We start from the raw sequence: 21,912 nt of genomic DNA on the forward strand, positions 1-21,912 counted from the left end.
GGTCCGGCCGCGAACAATGTCCCCCCTCCGCCGGAAACCGTCTCCCCGCGGGCCTGGGGGACGAAGAAAGTGAAACACCCGCAGCAACACTCAGAGCCCAGAACTGTCCCGGGGGCCGCCGCAATCCGGTATTGTTGTAAAACCCATTCATTCATGAGGTAATTAGATTTTTTTTTTGACATAGTTCTCGAGTTCTGTAACTGCTGTAAGAGATGTGTTGGGAGGAAGCGAGGTTTGGAGACAGGTTCTGGGCCCAGGTTGTGCCAATGTTTTGTTGGGCCTGTGTACAGACTTAGCGAACATAGCCTAGCGATCGAAAAAGGCAGACACAGGCAGACCAGGCTGCCAAGAGAAGACAGGATATGCTCTCACTGCAGTCAGGGAGTAGTTGAGACAGAGATGCTCTTCCTCACAGCCTGTGGAAAATATCAGGGCATCAGAGAGAATTTCTATCAAAAATTCTCACAAATATGCCCTGAATTCAGAAATCTGACTGACAACCAAAAACTCCCATTCCTACTGGGGGAGGAGAGAAGCTGTGTAACACTGGCGGCACACTATGTTACAGCTTGCCATGAACAGAGAGACAACCAGTAAACTAAGACAAGAGTATATATAAACAAGGCGAAAATATATTTATAAACTCAAGGATATACCTGTTTATACACTGTATGAATGGAACCGCGTTTATGTGTTCAACCATATATTTTGATGCTTTGGCAACATAAGATGTACCTTATCATGCCAATAAAGCGATTTGTATTGTATTGTATTGCCTGTCAGCTGTGAGATAATGTTTTCCTCATAAGAACTAGGAGCAGGCGTCGGCCATTCGGCCCCTCGAGCCTGCTCCGCCATTCAATAAGATCATGGCTGACCATCGACCTCAACTCCACTTTCCTGCCCGATCTCCATATCCCTCGATTCCCCTAGAGTCCAAAAATCTATCGATCTCAGCCTTGAATATACTCAAAGACTCAGCATTCACAGCCCTCTGGGGCAGAGAATTCCAAAGATTCACAACCCTCCGAATGAAGAAATTCCTCCTCATCTCGGTCTTAAATGGCCGACCCCTTATATGGGGGTTGGCCATTATAATAGTCAAAGTTAGCATGCAGGTACAGCAAGTAATCAAAAAGGCAAATGGAATGTTGGCCTTTATTGCAAGGGGGTTGGAGTATAAAAGCAGGGAAGTCCTGCTACAACTGTACAGGGTATTGGTGAGACCACACCTTGAGTACTGCGTACAGTTTTGGTCTCCTTATTTAAGGAAGGATATACTTGCATTGGAGCCAGTTCAGAGACGATTCACTCGGTTGATTCCAGAGATGAGGGGGTTGACTTATGAGGAAAGGTTGAGCAGGTTGGGCCTATCCTCATTGGAATTTAGAAGAATGAGAAGTGATCTTATTGAAACATGTAAGATACTGAGGGGGCTCGACAAAGTAGATACAGAGAGGATGTTTCCCCTCGTGGGGCAATCTAGAACTCGGGGGCATAGTTACAGAATAAAGGGTCGCCTTTTTAGAACTGAGATGAGGAATTTCTTCTCTCTCAGGGTTGTAAATCTGTGGAATTCTGTGCCCCAGAGAGCTGTGGAGGCTGGTTCATTAAATACATTTAAAGAGAGATAGACAGATTTTTGCAAGATAAGGGAGTGAAGGGTTATGGGGAGCGGGCAGGGAAGTGTTTTTGAGCCCAAGATCAGCCATGATCTTATTGAATGGTGGAGCAGGCTCGAGGGGCCAAGTGGCCTATTCCTGCTCCTATTTCTTATATGTTCTTATGTTCTTATCCTGAGACTCTGCTCTACTTCACCCTTTCGTGCTGACCATTCGCTGTTCAAATGATCTTCAACAAATGCAGTTTCTGTTGAACTCAACCTGTGGAAAATGTTTACGTTTCATTCCTGACTTTAAAAAAAATGAATGTGTTGGCATCTCCCAACACACCTTGTTTCATCGATGTAAAGTAGACATTGCATGTAATGGATTTATGGTTGATCCCCAGTGTTCCTTACACGTTAAAATAGTCAAAGATTAGAATAGGTTTGTGTAATTATTGTGTTTCAGTTAGAAATATTTGTTTACTTAACTGTTTGGAATTTAGTTCAGTACCACTTGTGAGGCTGGTGGACTATAATTGTGATCACAAAATCAAGGTGTTTCAAGGAAGACCACAAAGGATAAGTGCTTAAATTAATTGAAAATTAATATTGAGATGATCAGGCTGGGTATTCTGCGGCAAGTGTCTCACCTCCTGACTCCCTAAAGCCTTTCCACCATCTACAAGGCACAAGTCAGGAGTGTGATGGAATACTCTCCACTTGCCTGGATGAGTGCAGCTCCAACAACACTCAAGAAGCTCGACACCATTCAGGATAAAGCAGCCCGCTTGATTGGCACCCCATCCACCACCTTAAACATTCACTCTCTCCACCACCGGCGTACCGTGGCTGCAGTGTGTACCATCTACAAGATGCACTGCAGTAACTCCCAAACCCGCAAACTCTTGCCACCTAGAAGGACAAGGGCAGCAGACGCATGAGAACACCACCACCTCCAAGTTCCCCTCCAAGTCACACACCATCCTGACTTGAAAGTATATTGCCGTTCCTTCATCGTCGCTGGGTCAAAATCCTGGAACTCCCTACCTAACAGTACTGTGGGAGTACCTTCACCACATGGACTGCAGCGGTTAAAGAAGGCGGCCCACCACCACCTTAAGGGCAATTAGGGATGGGCAATAAATGCTGGCCTTGCCAGCGACGCCCAGATCCCATGAACGAATAAAAAAAAAAGAGCTTCCTTGATGTCTGTTTCGTCCACACTACCTGGCGTGGAACTGAACCATACAGATCAGAATGGCCCAGCTTAGTTTGTTAGCCAATTTCAACTGGGGTAGTGCTCAGTTGAGCTGAGTAACCCTGGGCTAGGACAAGGAAAAATCATTCAAAATTCTGACCTCTTGTCCATGCCTTCAAGAGGGAACTGGACAGGTTGTTGGCCTGGGGCAGAGATCGCACAATCAATAATGCCAACTCTTGCGAATTAAGCGTGAGACACGCGATTTCTAATGAAAATTTATCCCATCTCACGATTCAACAGCGAAATCTCATGTATTTTTTCCCTCGGGGAATGAAGCAATGGCGCCGGACGGGAGTTGAGAAGCACGGCAGTATTCCGATTGGTCATTGTGCGGCAGCGCCGCTCAGCATTGGCCACGGAGATTGGAACGCTCCCTGGGGGCACGTGCCTTCTTATTGCAAAAGATGATAGATGGACAGTGTTGCTGGGAAAGATCAGACTTGCCTTGCCTTGTCTGGCACTGCCGCCTGCTCACGCTGGGCTGCCCATTGTACAAGGTAGAGGTGCTCCATGATCGCAATCCACCTTGTTGAACGGTCCGTCACCAGGTTCCGCCCATTGACCGTGATCATTGGCTACTTTGTAACATAGAAACATAGAAGATAGGAGCAGGAGTAGGCCATTCGGCCCCTCGAGCCTGTTCCGCCATTTAATGAGTTCATGGCTGATCATCCAAATTCAGTACCCTGTCCCTGCTTTCTCCCCATATCCCTTGATCCCTTTAGCCTTAAGAAATATATCCAACTCCTTCTTGAATATATTTAATGAATTGTCCTCAACTGCCTTCTGTGGTAGAGAATTCCACAGGTTCACCACTCTCTGGGTGAAGAAATTCCTCCTCATCTCAGTCCTAAATGGCTTACCCCTTATCCTTAGACTGTGACCCCTCGTTCTGGACTCCCCGCCATTAGGAACATCCTTCCTGCATCTAGTCTGTCTAGTCCTGTTAGAATTTTATAAGTTTCAATGAGACCCCCTCTCATTCTTCTAAACTCTAGCGAATACAAGCCCAATCGACCCACTCTCTCTTCATATGTCATCCCTGCCATCCCAGGTATCAGTCTGGTGAATCTTCGCTGCACTCTCTCCATGGCAAGAACATCCTTCCTCAGATAAGGCGACCAAAACTGCACACAATACTCAAGGTGTGGTCTCACCAAGGCCCTGTACAACTGCAGCAAGACATCCTTGCTCCTGTACTCGAATCCTCTCACTATAAAGTCCAACATACCATTTGCCTTCTTAACCGCCTGCTGCACCTGCATGCTTACCTTCAGCGACTGGTGCACAAGGACACCCAGGTCTCGTTGCACTTCCCCTTTTCCCAATCTATTGCCGTTCAGATAATAATCTGCCTTCCTGTTTTTGCCACCAAAGTGGATAACCTCGCATTTATCCACATTATACTGCATCTGCCATGCATCTGCCCAATCACCCAACCTGTCCAAATCATACTGGAGTTTCTCTGCATCCTCCTCACAGCACACATGCCCACCCAGCTTTGTGTCGTCTGGAAACATGGAGATATTACATCTAGTTCCCTTGTCTAGATCATTAATATATATTGTGAATAGCTGGGGTCCTAGCACCGCTCCTTGCGGTACCCCACTAGTCACTGCCTGCCACTCGGAAAAAGACCCGTTTATTCCAACTCTGCTTTCTGTCCGCCAACCAGTTCTCTATCCAAGTCAGTACCTTGCCCCCAATCCCATGTGCCTTAACTTTACACGCTAGTCTCTTATGCGGGACCTTATCGAAAGCCTTCTGAAAGTCCAAATACACCACATCCACTGGTTCTCCCTTATCTATTCTACCAGTTACATCCTCAAAAAATTCCAGTAGATTAGTCAAGCACGATTTACCTTTTGCAGGCAACTCCGCTGAGCCCTTTAAAGTGGTTGGCACCAGCCAATCAGTCATACAAACCGACCACCGTGGTCGCTGCTTTCGAGGTAAAGGAAGCACTGCGGGGTGGGAGCAGTCGATTAGATTCGAGTTTCGTACAAAATAATTTAGAGATGTAACTGAGGGGACGCGTGCTTTTGTAAATATTATTTATATTGTGAAAACAATCGGACTTGTTTTCGCCCAGTCGAATTCTTTTGTGCTATTTATAGAGGGAAAAATAATCTCTAACCAAGATTAAGGTTGCATTTAAAATTTAAGAGATCTCAAGGATCCCTAGATACAAAAAAAACAGAAAAGTAAAACCCTGAAAACATTTAGCAAGACCAGCCCATAGTTGGTAAAGTGCAGGTCAAGGTGGCCTCTTGGACACTGTAGATCCTGCCCCTATTTGCCAATCATCTTGGAACGTACAATACATGTACTACCCATATCCCTCCCCTAAGGTACAACACCAACATGAATGTGGAAGGATGTCTTTAATAGACTGTGTACAGCATTGGCAATTTTTGTGTAGAATTCAACAATTTCGCACATACCTGATACTGAAAAATCACCTGCCCGAAACTCAAGAGGAGTACCCCAACGTGGTGATAACAGGTAGGATTTTTTAAATGTTTTCTGTAAATCATTTTGCGATGCAGTAATATAGGCCCAGAAATTCGGCTCGGGAGCTTCCCGCGGGTGCAAGCCCCCGACCTGCACTTACCTAGCGCGCCGGCCGTTGAGCTGTGGGCCCACGTGGGATTCTGATCCTGGGCCTCCTCCAACTGCCGGCGTGCAGTGCTTGCGTATCCCAGGGGCGCAGTTAGTTCGAAGCGTCCCCTGGGATCACGTGGGCCATGGAGAGCCAATGGTAGCAGGGAATGCTTCATTCATAAAATTGACAGGAAGAGCTGTCAAACCTATAAATACGATAAGCCCCAAAACATCACTAAAACTTCAAATACATTTAAAAAAAATCACATTTTTAAAATAATTATAAATTACATGAAATAACTATTTTAAACAATAATTTAAATTTTTGAAAAAATTAATTACATTTTCTAACGGGGCTAAAACTAAACTTACCTTTCTTTAAAGTATTTAAAAATAATAAACCTGTGGGGAAAAAATGTTTTAATTTTAATTAATTCACCACTTACTTTGTTAAAAGCAGGCCTTGCGACTGCTTTTTAAAAGTGTAACTTCTGGAGACTTACCCTCCCGGAGAAACCTGCAAAAAAAAACGAAAGCTCGATGCGCACGCGCTGCCTCTCCGGCGCACGCGTTCGACCTGTGAACCCCTTCTTTCAAGGGAACAGAAGTTCTGGTTTCCCGCGCATGTGCAGTGCGTGCACGAAACCGACACTTTCGTTGGGCCTACGCGTGAGTACCCAGCGCGTACTCACACGTGGGGACCCGAATTTCGGGGCCATAGTTTTTGTAAAGAGCTGTGACTTGTTGGAGATTAAATAAAGCCACAAATGAGGTTTATAAACCAACTGTTAATGTATATTGGTTTATGTTTGAAAACAAATAGCAACTCATGATTTCTATACCAAATCTGATGATTTTTAAGAGTTTGTCTCATGTTTGATGAGGCGGTGGGGTTGGCATTACTGCATCTAATAGAAAGTAAGTGGATTAGCAGATAACGAACGCATGGTCCATGTAATTATCTGGACTGGTTTTGATTGCTTCACTTCGTTGGAGAGGAATTTTTTAGAGTTTTTTTCCCCCCTTATTGGCCCAGGGCTTTTCTCTGTTTTTCCCCTCTCCCAGGAGATTACATGGCCGGGACGGGGGGGGACGTTGGGGAGGGTGGGGCGATGTGACGGGTAGGAAGTGTCTAGTCACGATGTTCCAGCCATCTTGAGTATGGGACAGGCTTGATGGAGCAGCTGGTCTTTCCCTGGCTGTCCTCATCCATGCCTTTGTTACCTCTAGAGTTGACTATTCCAACGCACTCCTGGCTGGCCTCCCACATTCCACCCTACGTAAATTTGAGGTCATCCAAAACTCGGCTGCCCATGTCCTAACTCGCACCAAGTCCCGTTCGCCCATCACCCCTGTGCTCGCTGACCTACATTGGCTCCCGGTTAAGCAGCGCCTCGATTTCAAAATTCTCATCCTTGTTTTCCAATCCCTCCGTGGCCTCGCCCCTCCCTATCTCTGTAATCTCCTTCAGCCCCACAACTCCCCAAGATATCTGCGCTCCTCTAATTCTGCCCTCTTGAGCATCCCTGATTATAATCGCTCCACCTTTGGTGGCCGTGCCTTCTGTTGCCTGGGCCCTTGATGCGCTATCAATTACTCATAAAAGACGGAGAGTTAGGAGAGTAACTAAAAGGCTTTTATTAACAAAGAACAGAGCATGCCTCTTGTGGTTGACTGGTTTCCAAGAAGGCAGGGGGCTGCAGAGCAGTCACCTTTATACCTGGGCCTGTGGGTGGAGCCAGGGGCGGAGCCAGCAGAGGCATGCTGAGGCATGCCTAGATACAACAGTGTGCAACAACAACAACAACGGTGAACAACAATAACAGTGGTTTACCACAGCCCTAAGCTCTGGAATTCCCTGCCTAAACCTCTCCGCCTCGCTACCTCTCTCCCCTCCTTTAAGATGCTCCTTAAAACCTACCTCTTTGACCAAGCTTTTGGTCACCTGCCCTAATTTATCCTTATGTGGATCGGTGTCAAATTTTTTCTTAAAATGCTCCTGTGCAGCGCCTTGGGACGTTTTACTACGTTAAAGGCACTATATAAATACACGTCGTTGTTGTATGTTCAGTGCCTCAGTGAGACGTTGCATGTATGGACATTGAGTGAGGATGACACCATGTTTGGCTATGATATCCCTGTAGTCCAGTAGGTTATCGGTGCAGTACTAACATTGTGGCTTCACAATTAAGTATGGCCACTTTAGTGAGGTACCAAAGGCTGCTGGGACCTGTGGCACTGTATCTGAGCAATGGTCAGCTCATTGAGAGGAGAAAATTGAGATTAAAAAAGTTAAATCTATTAAAAAGCTGTTGGATGAGAGAGAAGATTCATCTATGACTGGTAGATTTGAGGGGATGTCCAGACAGAGTAAGACGCCTCTTCATGACATTGTGATACCCAACTGCAGAACATGTGTTGCACAGTGTGTTGGGCAAATTCTAGGTGTGAGATTTTCAATTAAAAGCCTTATATTTAAGGTGTTGATTCACACCAAAAAACATATACTTAAAATGGTAAGCTGCACCCATGGCAGCTGGCAACGGCAAAGGCAGTCAATGTCATGTCTGTTTGCCTTCCTTATTTTTTTTTTTCTCTTTTCCCCTCTTCATAGCCTGCTTGGCTGTGGGATTTACAAATGTTTTCTCTTTGTCTTGCTCTCCAACAAAAGAAAACAAGAGGAACCCTAGAATTTACCATCAGTCCATACAAGTGTGAGATTGCAGTTTTTAATTAGAAGAATGGGAGAGTGTGAGCTCCTACTGAATGCAGGAGAATTGTTAACTCTATAGACATATGTTGGTGAGTGGCCACCAGTAAATCTGCAGTGACACAACAACAACTTGTATTTATATAGCGCCTTTAACATAGTAAAACGTCCCAAGGCTTTTCACAGGAGCGTTATCGGACAAAATTTGACACCGAGCCACGTGAGCTATTAGGCCAGGTGACCAAAAGCTTGGTCAAAGAGGTAGGTTTTAAGGAGTGACTTAAAGGAGGGGAGAGAAGTAGAGAGGCCAAGGCGGGAATTCCAGAGTCTAGGGCCCAGGCAGCTGAAGGCACAGCCGCCAATGTTGGAGCGATTAAAATCGGGGATGCAGAAGAGGCCAGAATTGGAGGAATCCAGATATCTCGGAGGGCTGGAGGAGGTTACAGAGATAGGGAGGGGTGAGGCCATGGAAGGATTTGAAAACAAGGATGAGAATTTTAAAATTGAGGCGTTGCCAGACTGGGATCCAATGTAGGTCAGCGAGCACAGGGGTGATCGGCGAACGGGACTTGGTGCGAGTTAGGACAGCAGAGTTTTGGATGAGCTCAAGTAGGGCGGAAGATGGGGGGGCTGGCCAGGGGAGCATTGGACTAGTCAAGTCTAGAGCTGAGGCAGGGGCCGAGACACGCGATGTTACAGAGGTGGAAGTAGGCGGTTTTGGTGATGGAGCGGATATGTGGTCGGAAGCTCATTTCAGGGTCAAATACGACACCAAGGTTGCGAACAGTCTGGTTTAGCCTCAGCCAGTGACCAGGGAGATGGATGGAGTCGGTGGCTAGGGAACACTGTTGGTAGCGGGGACCGAAGACAATGACTTCGGTCTTCCCAATATTTAGTTGGAGGAAATTTCTGTTCCTCCACTATTGGATGTTGGACATGCAGCATTAAAAATCAGAGACAGTGGCGGGGTCGAGAGAGGTAGTAGTGAGGTAGAGCTGTGTGGACACACACACAGGATATGTGTAATGAAACAAACTTTAATCACCCTGCTACTAGACTGTTTTTTATTCGTTCATGGGATCTCCCGAGACTGAGCGTTTTTACCCTCTTTCTGAGTCTCTTCTGGACTCTGCTAATACAGGAATTGAGGGCGGACCTACTGTACATACGGAAACGCTCCTCGATATCGGGGCCGATTGCGTGCGGCTCACACTCGGCGCTGTCGATCTGCCTCCCGACATCGCCCGATCCCCGGGACCAGCGTGGCGTCCTTCCCCAGCCGGAAGTTGGCCCAGACTGCGCAGAGAGCGCAAACAGAAGCGGGGCAAGAGGGCCGGAATCCAAAATAGGCCGAAGAGGGCCCCACACAAACCCTCCCTCCCAAGTATTTTCCTGGCCAACGTTAGGTCACTGGAAAATAAAATGGATGAGATCAAACTTGATCTCTCCTCACAGAAAAGGACAAAGGAATGCTGCGCCATGATCTTCACAGAGACCTGGTTGAACAACAGCATCCCTGACGCCACCATTCAGCTAGAAGGACGCACGGTCTTCCGCGCCGACAGAACTGCAGACTCTGGTAAGAGCAAGGGAGGCGGTTTGTGCATTTACACCAACAATGCCTGGTGCACTAACACGGACATAATCGATAGATCCTGTTCGGCTGATTTGGAATTCCTCATGGTAAGGTGCAGACCCTTCTACCTGCCTCGGGAATTCACGGCTGCTATCATCACTGTGGTCTACATCCCACCGCACGCTAATGCCAAACTAGCACTGAAGGACCTCTACAGGGCCATCAGCGAACAACAAACTGCGCACCCAGACGGAGCTTTAATCGTCGCGGGGGACTTCAATCACATAAACCTAAAATCTGTGCTCCCGAAATTCCACCAGAATGTTTCCTGCCCCACAAGAGGGGAGAACACACTGGATCAAGTCTACACGAGCATTGTATAGATGCTTATAAGGCCATTCCCTGCCCCCACCTTGGGAAGTCTGACCACCTCTCCCTGTTTCTAGCCCCGGCATACAAACCGCTCATCAAAAGAGTGAGAACATCAGTGAGATCAGTGAAAGTATGGCCAGAGGGGGCAGTCTCAGAGCTTCAGGATTGCTTCGAACGCACTGATTGGAGCGTGCTTGCCCATAATGACATCGAAGAATACGCATCCACAGTGCTATTCTACATCAACAGTTGCGTCGAGGTCGTCACGACCCATAAAAATATCAGGACATACCCCAACCAGAAACCCTGGATGAACGGGGAGGTCCGCTCGCTGTTGAAAGCACGCGACGTAGCATTTAAATCTGGCGACGCGGCGGCTTACAGTGCAGCTAGGACCAACCCAAAAAAGGGTATCAGGACTGCCAAAAGGAAACACACTGCGGATTGAGGATCATTTCCACAACAACTTGGACCCCCGGCGCATGTGGCAAGGCATCCAGTCCATCACTGACTACAAGAGTAAAAACACCAGCCCCCCGGTCAGCGATGTCTCCCTTCCGGAGGAGCTTAACAACTTCTACGCTCGCTTTGACAGGGACAACAGGGAGCCGGCTACCAAAGCCTTGCCACCCCCGGAAGACCAGGTGCTCACTCTGTCCACCTCCGACGTAAGGGGTGCTCTACGCGGAGTGAACACACGTAAGGCTGCTGGACCGGATAGCATCCCTGGACGGGTACTCAAGGAATGTGCTGATCAGCTGGCTGATGTCTTCACCGCCATCTTCAATCTGTCATTGGCCCAGGCAGTAGTCCCTACATGCTTCAAGACCACTACCATTATTCCTGTGCCAAAGCAAACGGCTGTGACGTGTCTGAACGACTATCGACCTGTCGCACTCACACCCATCATAATGAAGTGTTTCGAGAGACTGGTCCTGGCTCACATCAAAGCCAGTGTTCCCGCCGCTCTTGACCAACACCAGTTTGCCTATCGCGCAAACAGATCAACGGAGGATGCAATCACAACTGCTCTACATTCTGCATTGAATCACTTAGACGGTAAAGAGACCTACATCAGAATGCTGCTCATAGACTACAGCTCAGCATTCAACACTATCGTCCCCAACAAGCTGGCCACCAAACTCCACACTCTTGGCCTGAACACTTCCCTTTGCAACTGGACCCTGGACTTCCTAACTAACAGACCCCAGTCTGTCAAATTAGGTAACCACACTCTTTCCCCCCCCCCCCCCCGACCCTGAACACTGGGGCCCCACAAGGATGTGTGCTGAGCCCCCTCCTCTACTCCCTCTTCACCCACGACTGTGTGGCTGTTCATGGTTCCAACACCATCATCAAGTTTGCGGATGATACCACGGTGGTAGGCCAGATCACCAACAACGATGAGTCAGCCTACAGGGAGGAGGTCCAGCATCTCGTGAAGTGGTGCACCGATAACAACCTGGCCCTTAACATCAAGAAAACCAAGGAAATCATTGTGGACTTCAGGAAGTCTAAAGGCGGAAGTCACACCCCCATCCACATCCATGGGGCTGTGGTGGAAAGGGTGGACAGCTTTAAGTTCCTCGGAGTCCACATCACGGAAGACCCCTCCTGGTCCCTCAATACCTCCTCTTTGGTGAAGAAGGCCCAGCAGCGTCTATATTTCCTAAGGAGGCTGAAGGGATGTAACCTGTCACCCCTGATCCTCTCTAACTTTTACCGCTGCACAATAGAGAGCATCCTGACGAACTGTATCACAGTGTGGTATGGCAGCTGTAGCTCCTATGACCGGAAAGCCCTGCAGCGGGTAGTCAAAACTGCCCAACGCATTACCGGCACCCGGCTACTGACCATAGAGAACATCTACCAGAAACGCTGTTTACGGAGGTCACTGACCATCATCAAAGACCCTACCCACCCCAGCCACAGTCTGTTCGCCCCCCTGCCATCTGGGAGACGCTACAGATGCATTCGCACCCGAACAACCAGATTTAGGAACAGCTTCTTTCCCAGGACTGTCATCCTACTGAACTCTACAAATAAACTCTAAAGCCTGCACATCTGCCAATGCACTTTATTGTGTTTATGTTTATGTATTACAAGCCAAATGAATGTTGAATGTCTTAATCTAAATGTACACTCTCGGGAGCCGCAAGCCTACATTTCGTTGTACTGCACTTGTGCACTAACAATGACAAAGTTGATTATTATTATTATTATGATATGGGCGTCGCTGGCACGGCCAGCATTTATTGCCCATCCCTAGTTGCCCTGCATGTTACAGTCCGCACTATCACAGATCTACACATTGCTTTCGCTGTATTCTGTGATATTGTTGATGCCTCCTGGAGTAGCCCGGAATGAGCCTGGGCAAAAATGTTCTGGGCTGAAGTGACACTTGAAAAACCAACTGTAAGTTGCAGCCAATGGCCAATTTATGAGGGCAGAATTGCGAAGCAGTGGATTCCTGCCACAAAGACCCTGGTAAATGGTGTTAATGTCTCAACAACACCACTTTTGTTCAGCATTACTATGTTAAAAATTTTGGTGGGAGCTTCCTGCACCGTTCACTTTTGCTGCTGTATATTTGTGTGGTTCGTACTGTGGGCTGAGACCCAGTGTAAACGATCTCCACCCACGTTTCTGACCCATATGCCCTGATTGCTCACGCTCAAAAGGAGTTATGGTGATGGGAAAACCAGCCCTTTTTCAGTCACTAAAACCCAAAGAAAAGTGAATATTTTGGCACTGTACATTTGGAGATTTCTATCCTGATGGATTTTCAGAATATTGGGGGTGGGGGTAAGAGAAAGAACTGCTTTGCATTTGGTTTCCAATCCTTGAGCCATCAGCAGTGGAAAAATGCAAATGCCTATTACTGACTGCTATCGCACTGGCATTCAGGACTGCAGAGGATCTCAATCAACACTAATAAGAATATGATAAAATGATATAGTTTACATCTCCTATTACTTGCAGGCTGTCCCAAGCTATGAGCTCTCTGGACACAGGCCCTACCGTGCATCAGGATGGAGATTCCCCAAAGAGCCTTATACAGCATGTGCTGGGATTCACTTTGCCTTCGATCTTTTTATTTTCTTTCCAGTTTTGAAGAAGGGTTTCAACCCGAAACGTCAACTCAAATTTCTCTCCACGGATGTTGCCTGACCTGCTGAGTTTTTCCAGCGTTCTCTGTTGTTATTTTGGATTTCCAGCATCTGCAGTATTTTGCTATCGTACTAAGAATATGATAGATGTTTACTGGGATACTGGAATATCAATTAATATTCCAGATAATTTAATGGAACCTGTCTGCATTCCACAGATGATATTTATAATGGGCTAGAACCACAGTGACCTATCATCTGATCATCTATCCCTTATTCTCAATATTGTAACCAGACATCTTTTTTTGAAAACTTTAAACATTTATTGCAATTAACAAAACCAACTTTGTTTGAAAAAGGATTTATAAACCTGGAAGTTACAACTCGAGCACAAGATGTTAACGGGGTGGGGGGGGGGGTGAAATGGTGGTCGTGACGGTCCGGTGCTGAGTTCGCTCTCCCTGCTTCGAGCAGCCAGCTCTCGCCGCTCGCTCCCGCAACCGGAGCGAGGTGCTCGGCGAGTCGGGCAGAGGCAGCGCAGCGCGGTGAGCAGCAGCAGCAGCCAAGCCGACCCGCTGGAGCACATCGGCCGGCAGCTCCTCGGCGGGAAGGAATTCCGACTGGGAGGAGGGGAGCCGAGCATGGCGGCCAGAGGCCGACCCGCGAAGAGAGAGAAGTAGGCCCCGGAGCGTGGAGCCGGCGACGGTGAAGAGGAGGCTGAATTGGAGCATTCACATCCCGACGATGTGTTCGGCGAGTCGGGCGGAGGAGCGCAGCGCAACGAGCAGCAGCAGTAGACTCACGACACGCTGCAGCACGTCGGCCGGCAGCTCCATTTCGGGTAACTCGCAGTCCGGATGGGAGGAGGGGAGCCGGGCATGGTGGCCAGAGCGGGAGAAGCAGGCCACCACACGTGGAGCCGGCAACAGTGAGGAGGAGGCCGCGGTGAAGAGGAGGACGGAGCGGCTGAGGGACATCGTGCTCCCACTGCCACGGGAAGCCATTGTATTGACTCTGAACGCGGTGCTGTATGTATAGCTGACGCGTCCCGACGGGGAACAAGCATTCCATTGTACTTGTTACATATGGCAAATAAATCTGATCTGAATCTGTATATACTGTGGTACATGGTTGCTTTAATATTGTGACTGTAGCTTGGGGCACCACTGCTGTCCTCAGTTACTGACCGGCTTTGTGCCACTGAAAGAAGTTTCTCTGGTTCAGAGAGCGCTGGGCATTTGGCTGGTATTTTTAAGAAAGGCAGATGTTCAGATTAAAATTTTTTTTTTTTTAATTCGTTGATGGGATGTGGGCGTCGCTGGCTAGGCCTGCATTTAGTGCCCATCCCTAATTGCCCTTGAGAAGATGGTGGTGAGCCGCCTTCTTGAACCGCTGCAGTCCATATGGTGTAGGTACACCCACAATGCTGTTAGGAAGGGAGTTCCAGGATTTTGGCCCAGCGACAGTGAAGGAACGGCGATACAGGTCCAAGTCAGGATGGTGTGTGGCTTGGAGGGGAACTTGTAGGTGGTGATGTTCCCATGCGTCTGCTGCCCTTGTCCTTCTAAGTGGTAGAGGTCGCGGGTTTGGAAGGTGCTGTTGAAGGAGCTTTGGCGAGTTGCTGCAGTGCATCTTGTAGATGGTACACACTGCAGCCACAGTGCGCCGGTGGTGGAGGGAGTGAATGTTGAAGGTGGTGGATGGGGTGCCAATCAAGCGGGCTGCTTTATCCTGAATGGTGTCGAGCTTCTTGAGTGTTGTTGGAGCTGCACTCATCCAGGCAAGTGGAGAGTATTCCATCACACTACTGACTTGTGCCTTGTAGATGGTGGAAAGGCTTTGGGGAGTCAGGAGGTGAGACACTCGCCGCAGAATTCCCAGCCTCTGACCTGCTCTTGTAGCCACAGTATTTATATGGCTGGTCCAGTTCAGTTTCTGATCAATGGTAACCCCCAGGATGTTGATAGTGGGGGATTCAGCGATGGTAATGCCATTGAATGTCAAGGGGAGATGGTTAGAGTCTCGCTTGTTGGAGATGGTCATTGCCTGGCACTTGTGTGGTGCGAATGTTACTTGCCACTTGTCAGCCCAAGTCTGAATGTTGTCCAGGTCTTGCTGCATATGGACACGGACTGCGTCAGTATCTGACGAGTCTCGAATGGTGCTGAACAGTGTGCAATCATCAGCGAACATCCCCACTTCTGACCTTATGATGGAGGGAAGGTCATTGATGAAACAGCTGAAGATGGTTGGGCCTAGGACACTGCCCTGAGGAACTCCTGCAGTGATTGAGATGAATGACCTCCAACAACCACAGCCAACTTCCTTTGTGCTAGGTATGATTCCAACCAATGGAGAGTTTTCCCCTTGATTCCCATTGACTTCAGTTTTGCTAGGGCTCCTTGATGCCACACTCGATCAAATGCTGCCTTGATGTCAAGGGCAGTCACTCTCACCTCACCTCTCGAGTTCAGATAAAAGTTATACCACAGATATGGTAAATTAGCAATTTGTTCAGTAATAGAATGACCCCAAGTGGAAATGTTGAACCTTCATCCAACCAGCACACATCTGTGATGCAACTTTGGCTGCAAACTTGTACCTGGTTAAGTATGATTAACGTCGGAATCCCAGCACATGCTGTATAAAGCTCTTTGGGGAATCTCCAACCTGATGCACAGTAGGGCCTGTGTCCAGAGAGCTCATAGCTTGGGACAGCCTGCAAGTAATAGGAGATGTAAACTATATCCCTACATTCTCTCCTGCAGTTTGTGAATACTTATGGGAACATTATAGAGAGAGAGTTCAGTGCAATTTTATGTAGGATTTGTATTTGCATATGGTTTGGAGATAAATGGAGACTGAGCAGGCTGTCTTTCTGCACCTTCTCCCACTCCTCACTGAGGTCCCACTCCTCACTGAGGTCCCACTCCTCACTGAGGTCTCACTCCCAGAGGGGTCTGCTTTCTACATACTGATGAAAACTTGGTATAAGTTGGATATCATCAGCAGTCTTCAAAATGATTTTCATCTGAGGTAGATGATGTGTAAAGAATGTCTTGTGACTGACTTTTTTTTTGATGTTTTGTCTGTTTCACAGGTTTATCTGCTTTTTAAAAAAGATGGTGAGAAATGTTTCGGAAGGGAAAGAAACGGCACAGTAGTAGCAGTTCTCAAGGCAGTGAAATCAGCACTAAAAGCAAGGTAGGTTTTCATTGCCAAGGTTTACCCAATCAGGCTTTGACTGATGTTACCAAAGACACAAGAAACAGAATTCCTTGCTTTAATTTATAAGTTGCTATTACATAATTAAAAAGGGTACAAAATTATAGGCTTTGAAGATGTGTTTCTCATCTCATCAAATGTTTTTGTCCTTTACAATACTCCTGTGCAGAGCTTTGGGACGTTTTACTACGTTAAAGGCGCTATATAAATATATGTTGTTGATAATGTCTGTGAGTAAAACAGACTGCTTTATATGAATATTCAGTGGAGAAATGCTGTGGAGGCCACCTGCTCAAAACATGGTTAAAAAGTTAGGTCACGTCCCTCTACCCAGTGCTTCTGTGGTTCAAGGATATTACTTATTAATTAACCTATAACCTTTTCAAATATCTCCAGTCAGTAGTTCAACACCAAATCTTTGTTGGTGTGCCTTGCTTACAAGTAAATTATGCATTGTAATTGTATTGTAATTTATCTTTTCACGGCCTCTAATACCGGTTGAGTACACAGTTTTGTTCCCCTGAAGTTCCAATTCCTGTTTCACCCTCGCAATATTCATCAACCCTAACGTTTTATTCAAAAAAGATTCTCTAATTTTCACCAAACTTGCTAAGTGACCATCTCTTCTCAATGTACGATAGCAAAATACTGCGGATGCTGGAAATCCGAAATAACAACAGAAAATGCTGGAAAAACTCAGCAGGTCAGGCAACATCCGTGGAGAGAGAAATAGAGTCAACGTTTCAGGTCAAAACTCTGACAAAGGGTTTCGACCCGAAACGTTGACTCTATTTCTCTCTCCACGGATGTTGCCTGGCCTGCTGAGTTTTTGCAGCATTTTCTGTTGTTACCTCTTCTCAATGTTGGTTCCTTTTAAAATTGAGTTCACTGGAGGTCCCAAATGTATTGTTACCTCAATGGCTTTGTGGGTAGATGCACTGGCTGATGTGGCATTGAGTCATGGAGAAAGGGTCTGTACTGAATTAGCTGAGATTAGTTGGGGTGCTACAATTAACCTCCGCACTCCTGAACAAGGGAGGCAAGTCAGCTTGGATTTCTACTCCTGTCCGCCATCTAGTGATCCTTGCAGGAAAATTCATGTTACATAGTATTACATCGGATCTACGGCACAGAACCAGGCCATTCGGCCCAACCAGTCCATGCCGATGTTTATGTTCCACTCGAGCCTCCTCCCGTCTTTCCTCATCTAAATCTATCAGCGTAACCCTCTATTCCCTCCTCCCGCATATGCTTGTCCAGCCTCCCCTTAAATGCATCTATCCTATTCGCTTCAACCACTCCCTGTGGTAGCGAGTTCCACATTCTCACCACTCTTTGGATAAAGAAGTTTCTTCTGAATTCCCTATTGGATTTCTTGATGACTATCTTATATTGATGGCCTCTAGTTATTCTCTTCCCCACAAGTGGAAACATTCTCTATCCACATCCAAGGGGCTGTGGTGGAAAGGGTGGGCAGCTTTAAGTTCCTCGGAGTCCACATCACGGAAGACCTCTCCTGGTCCCTCAATACCTCCTCTTTGGTGAAGAAGGCCCAGCAGCGCCTATATTTCCTAAGGAGGCTGAAGGGATGCAACCTGTCACCCCGGATCCTCTCTAACTTTTACCGCTGCACAATAGAGAGCATCCTGACGAACTGTATCACAGTGTGGTATGGCAGCTGTACCTCCTATGACCAGAAAGCCCTGCAGCAGGTAGTCAAAACTGCCCAACGCATTACCGGCACCCGGCTACCGACCATTGAGAACATCTACCAGAAACGCTGTCTACGGAGGTCATTGACCATCATCAAAGACCCTACCCACCCCAGCCACAGTTTGTTCGCCCTCCTGCCATCTGAGAGACGCTACAGATGCATTCGCACCCGAACGACCAGATTTAGGAACAGCTTCTTTCCCAGGGCTGTCATCCTACTGAACTCCACAAATAAACTCTAAAGCCTGCACATCTGCCAATGCACTTTATTATGTTTATGTTTGTTACAAGCCAAATGTATGTTAAATGTCCTAATCTAAATGTACACTCTCGGGAGCCGCAAGCCTACATTTCGTTGTACTGCACTTGTGCACTAACAATGACAATAAAGTTGATTATTATTATGATTATGATTATTTCATAATTTTATTAGGTCACCCCTCAGCCTTCTTTCAAGAGAAAAGAGACCCAGCCTGTTCATACTTTCCTGATTATGTATACCCTCGCATTTCTGGTATCATCCGTGTAAATCTTCTCTGCACCCTCTCCAGTGCCTCTATATCCTTTTTATAATATGGCGACCAGAACTGTACGCAGTCCTCTAAGTGTGGTCTAACCAAGGTTCGATACAGGTTTAGCATAACTTCCCTACTTTTCATTTCTATCCCTCTAGAAATAAACCTGAGTGCTTGGTTTGCATTTTTAATGGCCTTGCTAACCTGCGTCGCAACTTTTAGTGATGTTCCAGGTGAGGACAGGCCCGATTGTGGCTGTGATACCTTTTATGGTTGACTAGCCTGCCTAGACTCAGCCATTTGAGCAAGGTACCATAGGGCTCTGATGGAAATGTTTCTCTACAAGAGTCGGTGCCTGCGGGAGAGAAAATTAGGGGAATTAAACATATTTTTTTTAAACCAGCTCAAAAATAATTGTCCTGTCTTATTTTTAAAAAAAATGAAAATTACTTTTTGACAAAGTCTTCATTATTTTCAAAATGAACATTCTGGAAATTATGTTCATATAATACATCCAAAAATAAAATGTCTCCTGAAACAATATACAGAGAAGCATTGTGTTCGATTTGCTCAGTGGCTTCTGTTTGAAGTTTACCAAATTTCACGTTTAGCTGAGGCACTGGAACAGTGGGATGTTCAATAATTCTAGTCTGCTTCCACTCCTTAAGGTAGTGGATGGTTTTATTCCCTCTAAAAATTTCAGAAGCTAGGAGCTTATTCCAACTTTTAAGCCTAAAATGTATTATAGAGAAATTAGCCTCTTTTAAGTTTACATACGAACTAGGAGCAGGAGTCGGCCACTCGGCCCCTCGAGCCTGCTCCACCATTCAATAAGACCATGGCTGATCCGATTACTCCACATTCCCGCCGACCCCCGATAACCTTTCACCCCCTCGCTTATCAAGAATCTATCTACCTCTGCCTTAAAAATATTCAAAGACTCTGCTTCCACCGCCCTCTGAGGAAGAGAGTTCCAAAGACTCACCACCCTCTGTGAGAATTTTTTTTCCTCATCTCTGTCTTAACTGGCCGACCCCTTAATTTTTAAACAGTGACCCCTAGTTCTAGATTCTCCCACAAGAGGAAACATCCTCTCCACATCCACCCTGTCCAGACCCCTCAGGATCTTATATGTTTCAATCAAGTCACCTCTTACTCTTCTAAACTCCAGCGGATACAAGCCCAGCCTGTCCAACCTTTCCTCATAAGACAACCCGCCCATTCCAGGTATTGTCCAGTAAACCTTCTCTGAACTGCTTCCAACACATTTACATCCTTCCTTAAATAAGGAGACCAATACTGTACACAGTACTCCAGATGTGGTCTCACCAATGCCCCGTATAACTGAAGCATAACCTCCCTACTTTTGTATTCAATTCCCCTCGCAATGAACGATAACATTCTATTAGCTTTCCTAATTACTTGCTGTACCTGCATACTAACCTTTTGCGATTCATGCACTAGGACACCCAGATCCCTCTGCATCTCAGAGCTCTGCAATCTCTCACCACTTAGATCATATGCTTCTTTATTCTTCCTGCCAAAATGGACAACTTCACATTTTCCCACATTATACTCCATTTGCCAGATCTTTGCCCACTCACTTAACCTATCTATATCCCTTTGTAGCCTCCTTATGTCCTCTTCACAATTTACTTTCCTACCTATCTTTGTGTCATCAGCAAATTTAGCAACCATACCTTCGGTCCCCTCATCCAAGTCACTTATATAAATTGTAAAAAGTTGAGGCCCCAGCACTGATCCTGGTGGCACACCACTCGTTACATCTTGCCAACCAGAAAGTGACCTATTTATGCCTACTCTCTCTTTCCTGTTAGCTAGACAATCTTCTATCCATGCCAATATGTTACCCCCTACACCATGAGCTTTTATTTTCTGCAATAACCTTTGATGTGGCATCTTATTAAAAAGTTTAAACTTTTTTTTCAGTTTGCGAATCTGTAACCACCGTGACATGCAAAATTACACCCAAGAGACTGGGTGATGTTCAAGTATTATTAAAAGCGTAGGCTGAGATTTCTCCTACCCTCCGTAAACTTGAGGTGATCCAAACCTCTGCTGCCCGTGTCCTAACCCGCACCAAGTCCCGTTCACCCATCCCCCCTGTGCTCGCTGACCTGGCTCCCGGTTAAGCAACGCCTCGATTTCAAAATTCTCATCCTTGTTTTCAAATCCCTCCATAGCTCCTCCAATTCTGGCCTCTTGAGCATCCCTGATTATAATCGCTCCACCATTGGCGGCCGTGCCTTCAGCTGCCGAGGCCCGAAGCTCTGGAATTCCCTGCCTAAACCTGTCCGCCTCTCTACTTCTCTTTCCTCCTTTAAGACGCTCCTTAAAATCTACCTCTTTGACCAAGCTTTTGATCACCTGCCCTGATATCTTTTTATGTGGTTCGGTGTCAAATTTTGTTTGCTAACGCTCCTGTAGAGCGGCTTGGGACTTTTTACTATGCTAAAGACGCTGTATAAATACAGACCCCATCCACCACAACCTCCTGTGCCGGGCTGAACTTGTTCTCACCTTGAACAACTTCTCCTTTGACTCCACTCACTTCCTCCAAATAAAAGGTTGCTATGGGAACCCGCATGGGCCCTTGCTGTGCCTGCCTTTTCGTGGGATATGTGGAACATTCTTTGTTCCAATCCTACTCGGGTCCCCTCCCTCATCTCTTTTTCTGGTACATTGATGATTATATCGGTGCCGTTCCCTGCCCTCGCCCTGAACTGGAAAACTTCATTCACTTTGCTTCCAATTTCCACCCTTCCCTCACCTTTTACGTGGTCCATCTCTGACTCTTCCCTTCCTCGACTTCTCTGTCTCCATTTCTGTGGTAGGCTTTCGACCAACATCCACCATAAGCCCACTGACTCCCACAGCTACTTTGATTACACTGCTTCCCACCCCGCTTCCTGTAAGGACTCTATTCTATTCTCCCAGTTTCTCCACCTCCGTCGCATCTTCCCCAAAGAACTATTCATGTTGTGTTTCCTGTGCGTCCATTGTGTTAAAACCAAGACAAGCAAAGGACATCTGACTCCTCTAGGGACACAATTTCTGGAAGCATTTATAGCTGCTCTTTATGACTAACATATGCTTCCGATATGTCCTTTTTCCTCAACTGAGGATTCCCCATTACTGTGGTTGACATGGCCCTCGACCGTGTCCGTTCCATTTCCCGTACTTCTGCTCTCACTCCTTG

The 21,912-nt window shown here is 46.8% G+C and overlaps 1 protein-coding gene across 1 annotated transcript in view; it reads left to right on the forward strand.

Moving 5' to 3' along the window:
* The first annotated feature begins 21 nt into the window (after positions 1-21).
* Positions 22-21,912, forward strand: part of itgb1bp1 (integrin beta 1 binding protein 1) — a 47,611-nt gene continuing 25,720 nt past the window's right edge. Inside the window, exons 1-2 of the mRNA XM_085996350.1 lie at positions 22-158; positions 16,340-16,443. Of these exons, the coding sequence (XP_085852476.1) occupies positions 16,372-16,443 (72 nt within the window). The 5' untranslated portion in view covers positions 22-158; positions 16,340-16,371. The remainder of the gene's footprint in view (positions 159-16,339; positions 16,444-21,912) is intronic.

This window comes from Somniosus microcephalus, chromosome 9 (genome assembly GCF_052327205.1).
Source record: "Somniosus microcephalus isolate GS21.2 chromosome 9, FLI_Smic_1.0, whole genome shotgun sequence".
Taxonomy (NCBI): Eukaryota; Metazoa; Chordata; class Chondrichthyes; order Squaliformes; family Somniosidae; genus Somniosus; species Somniosus microcephalus.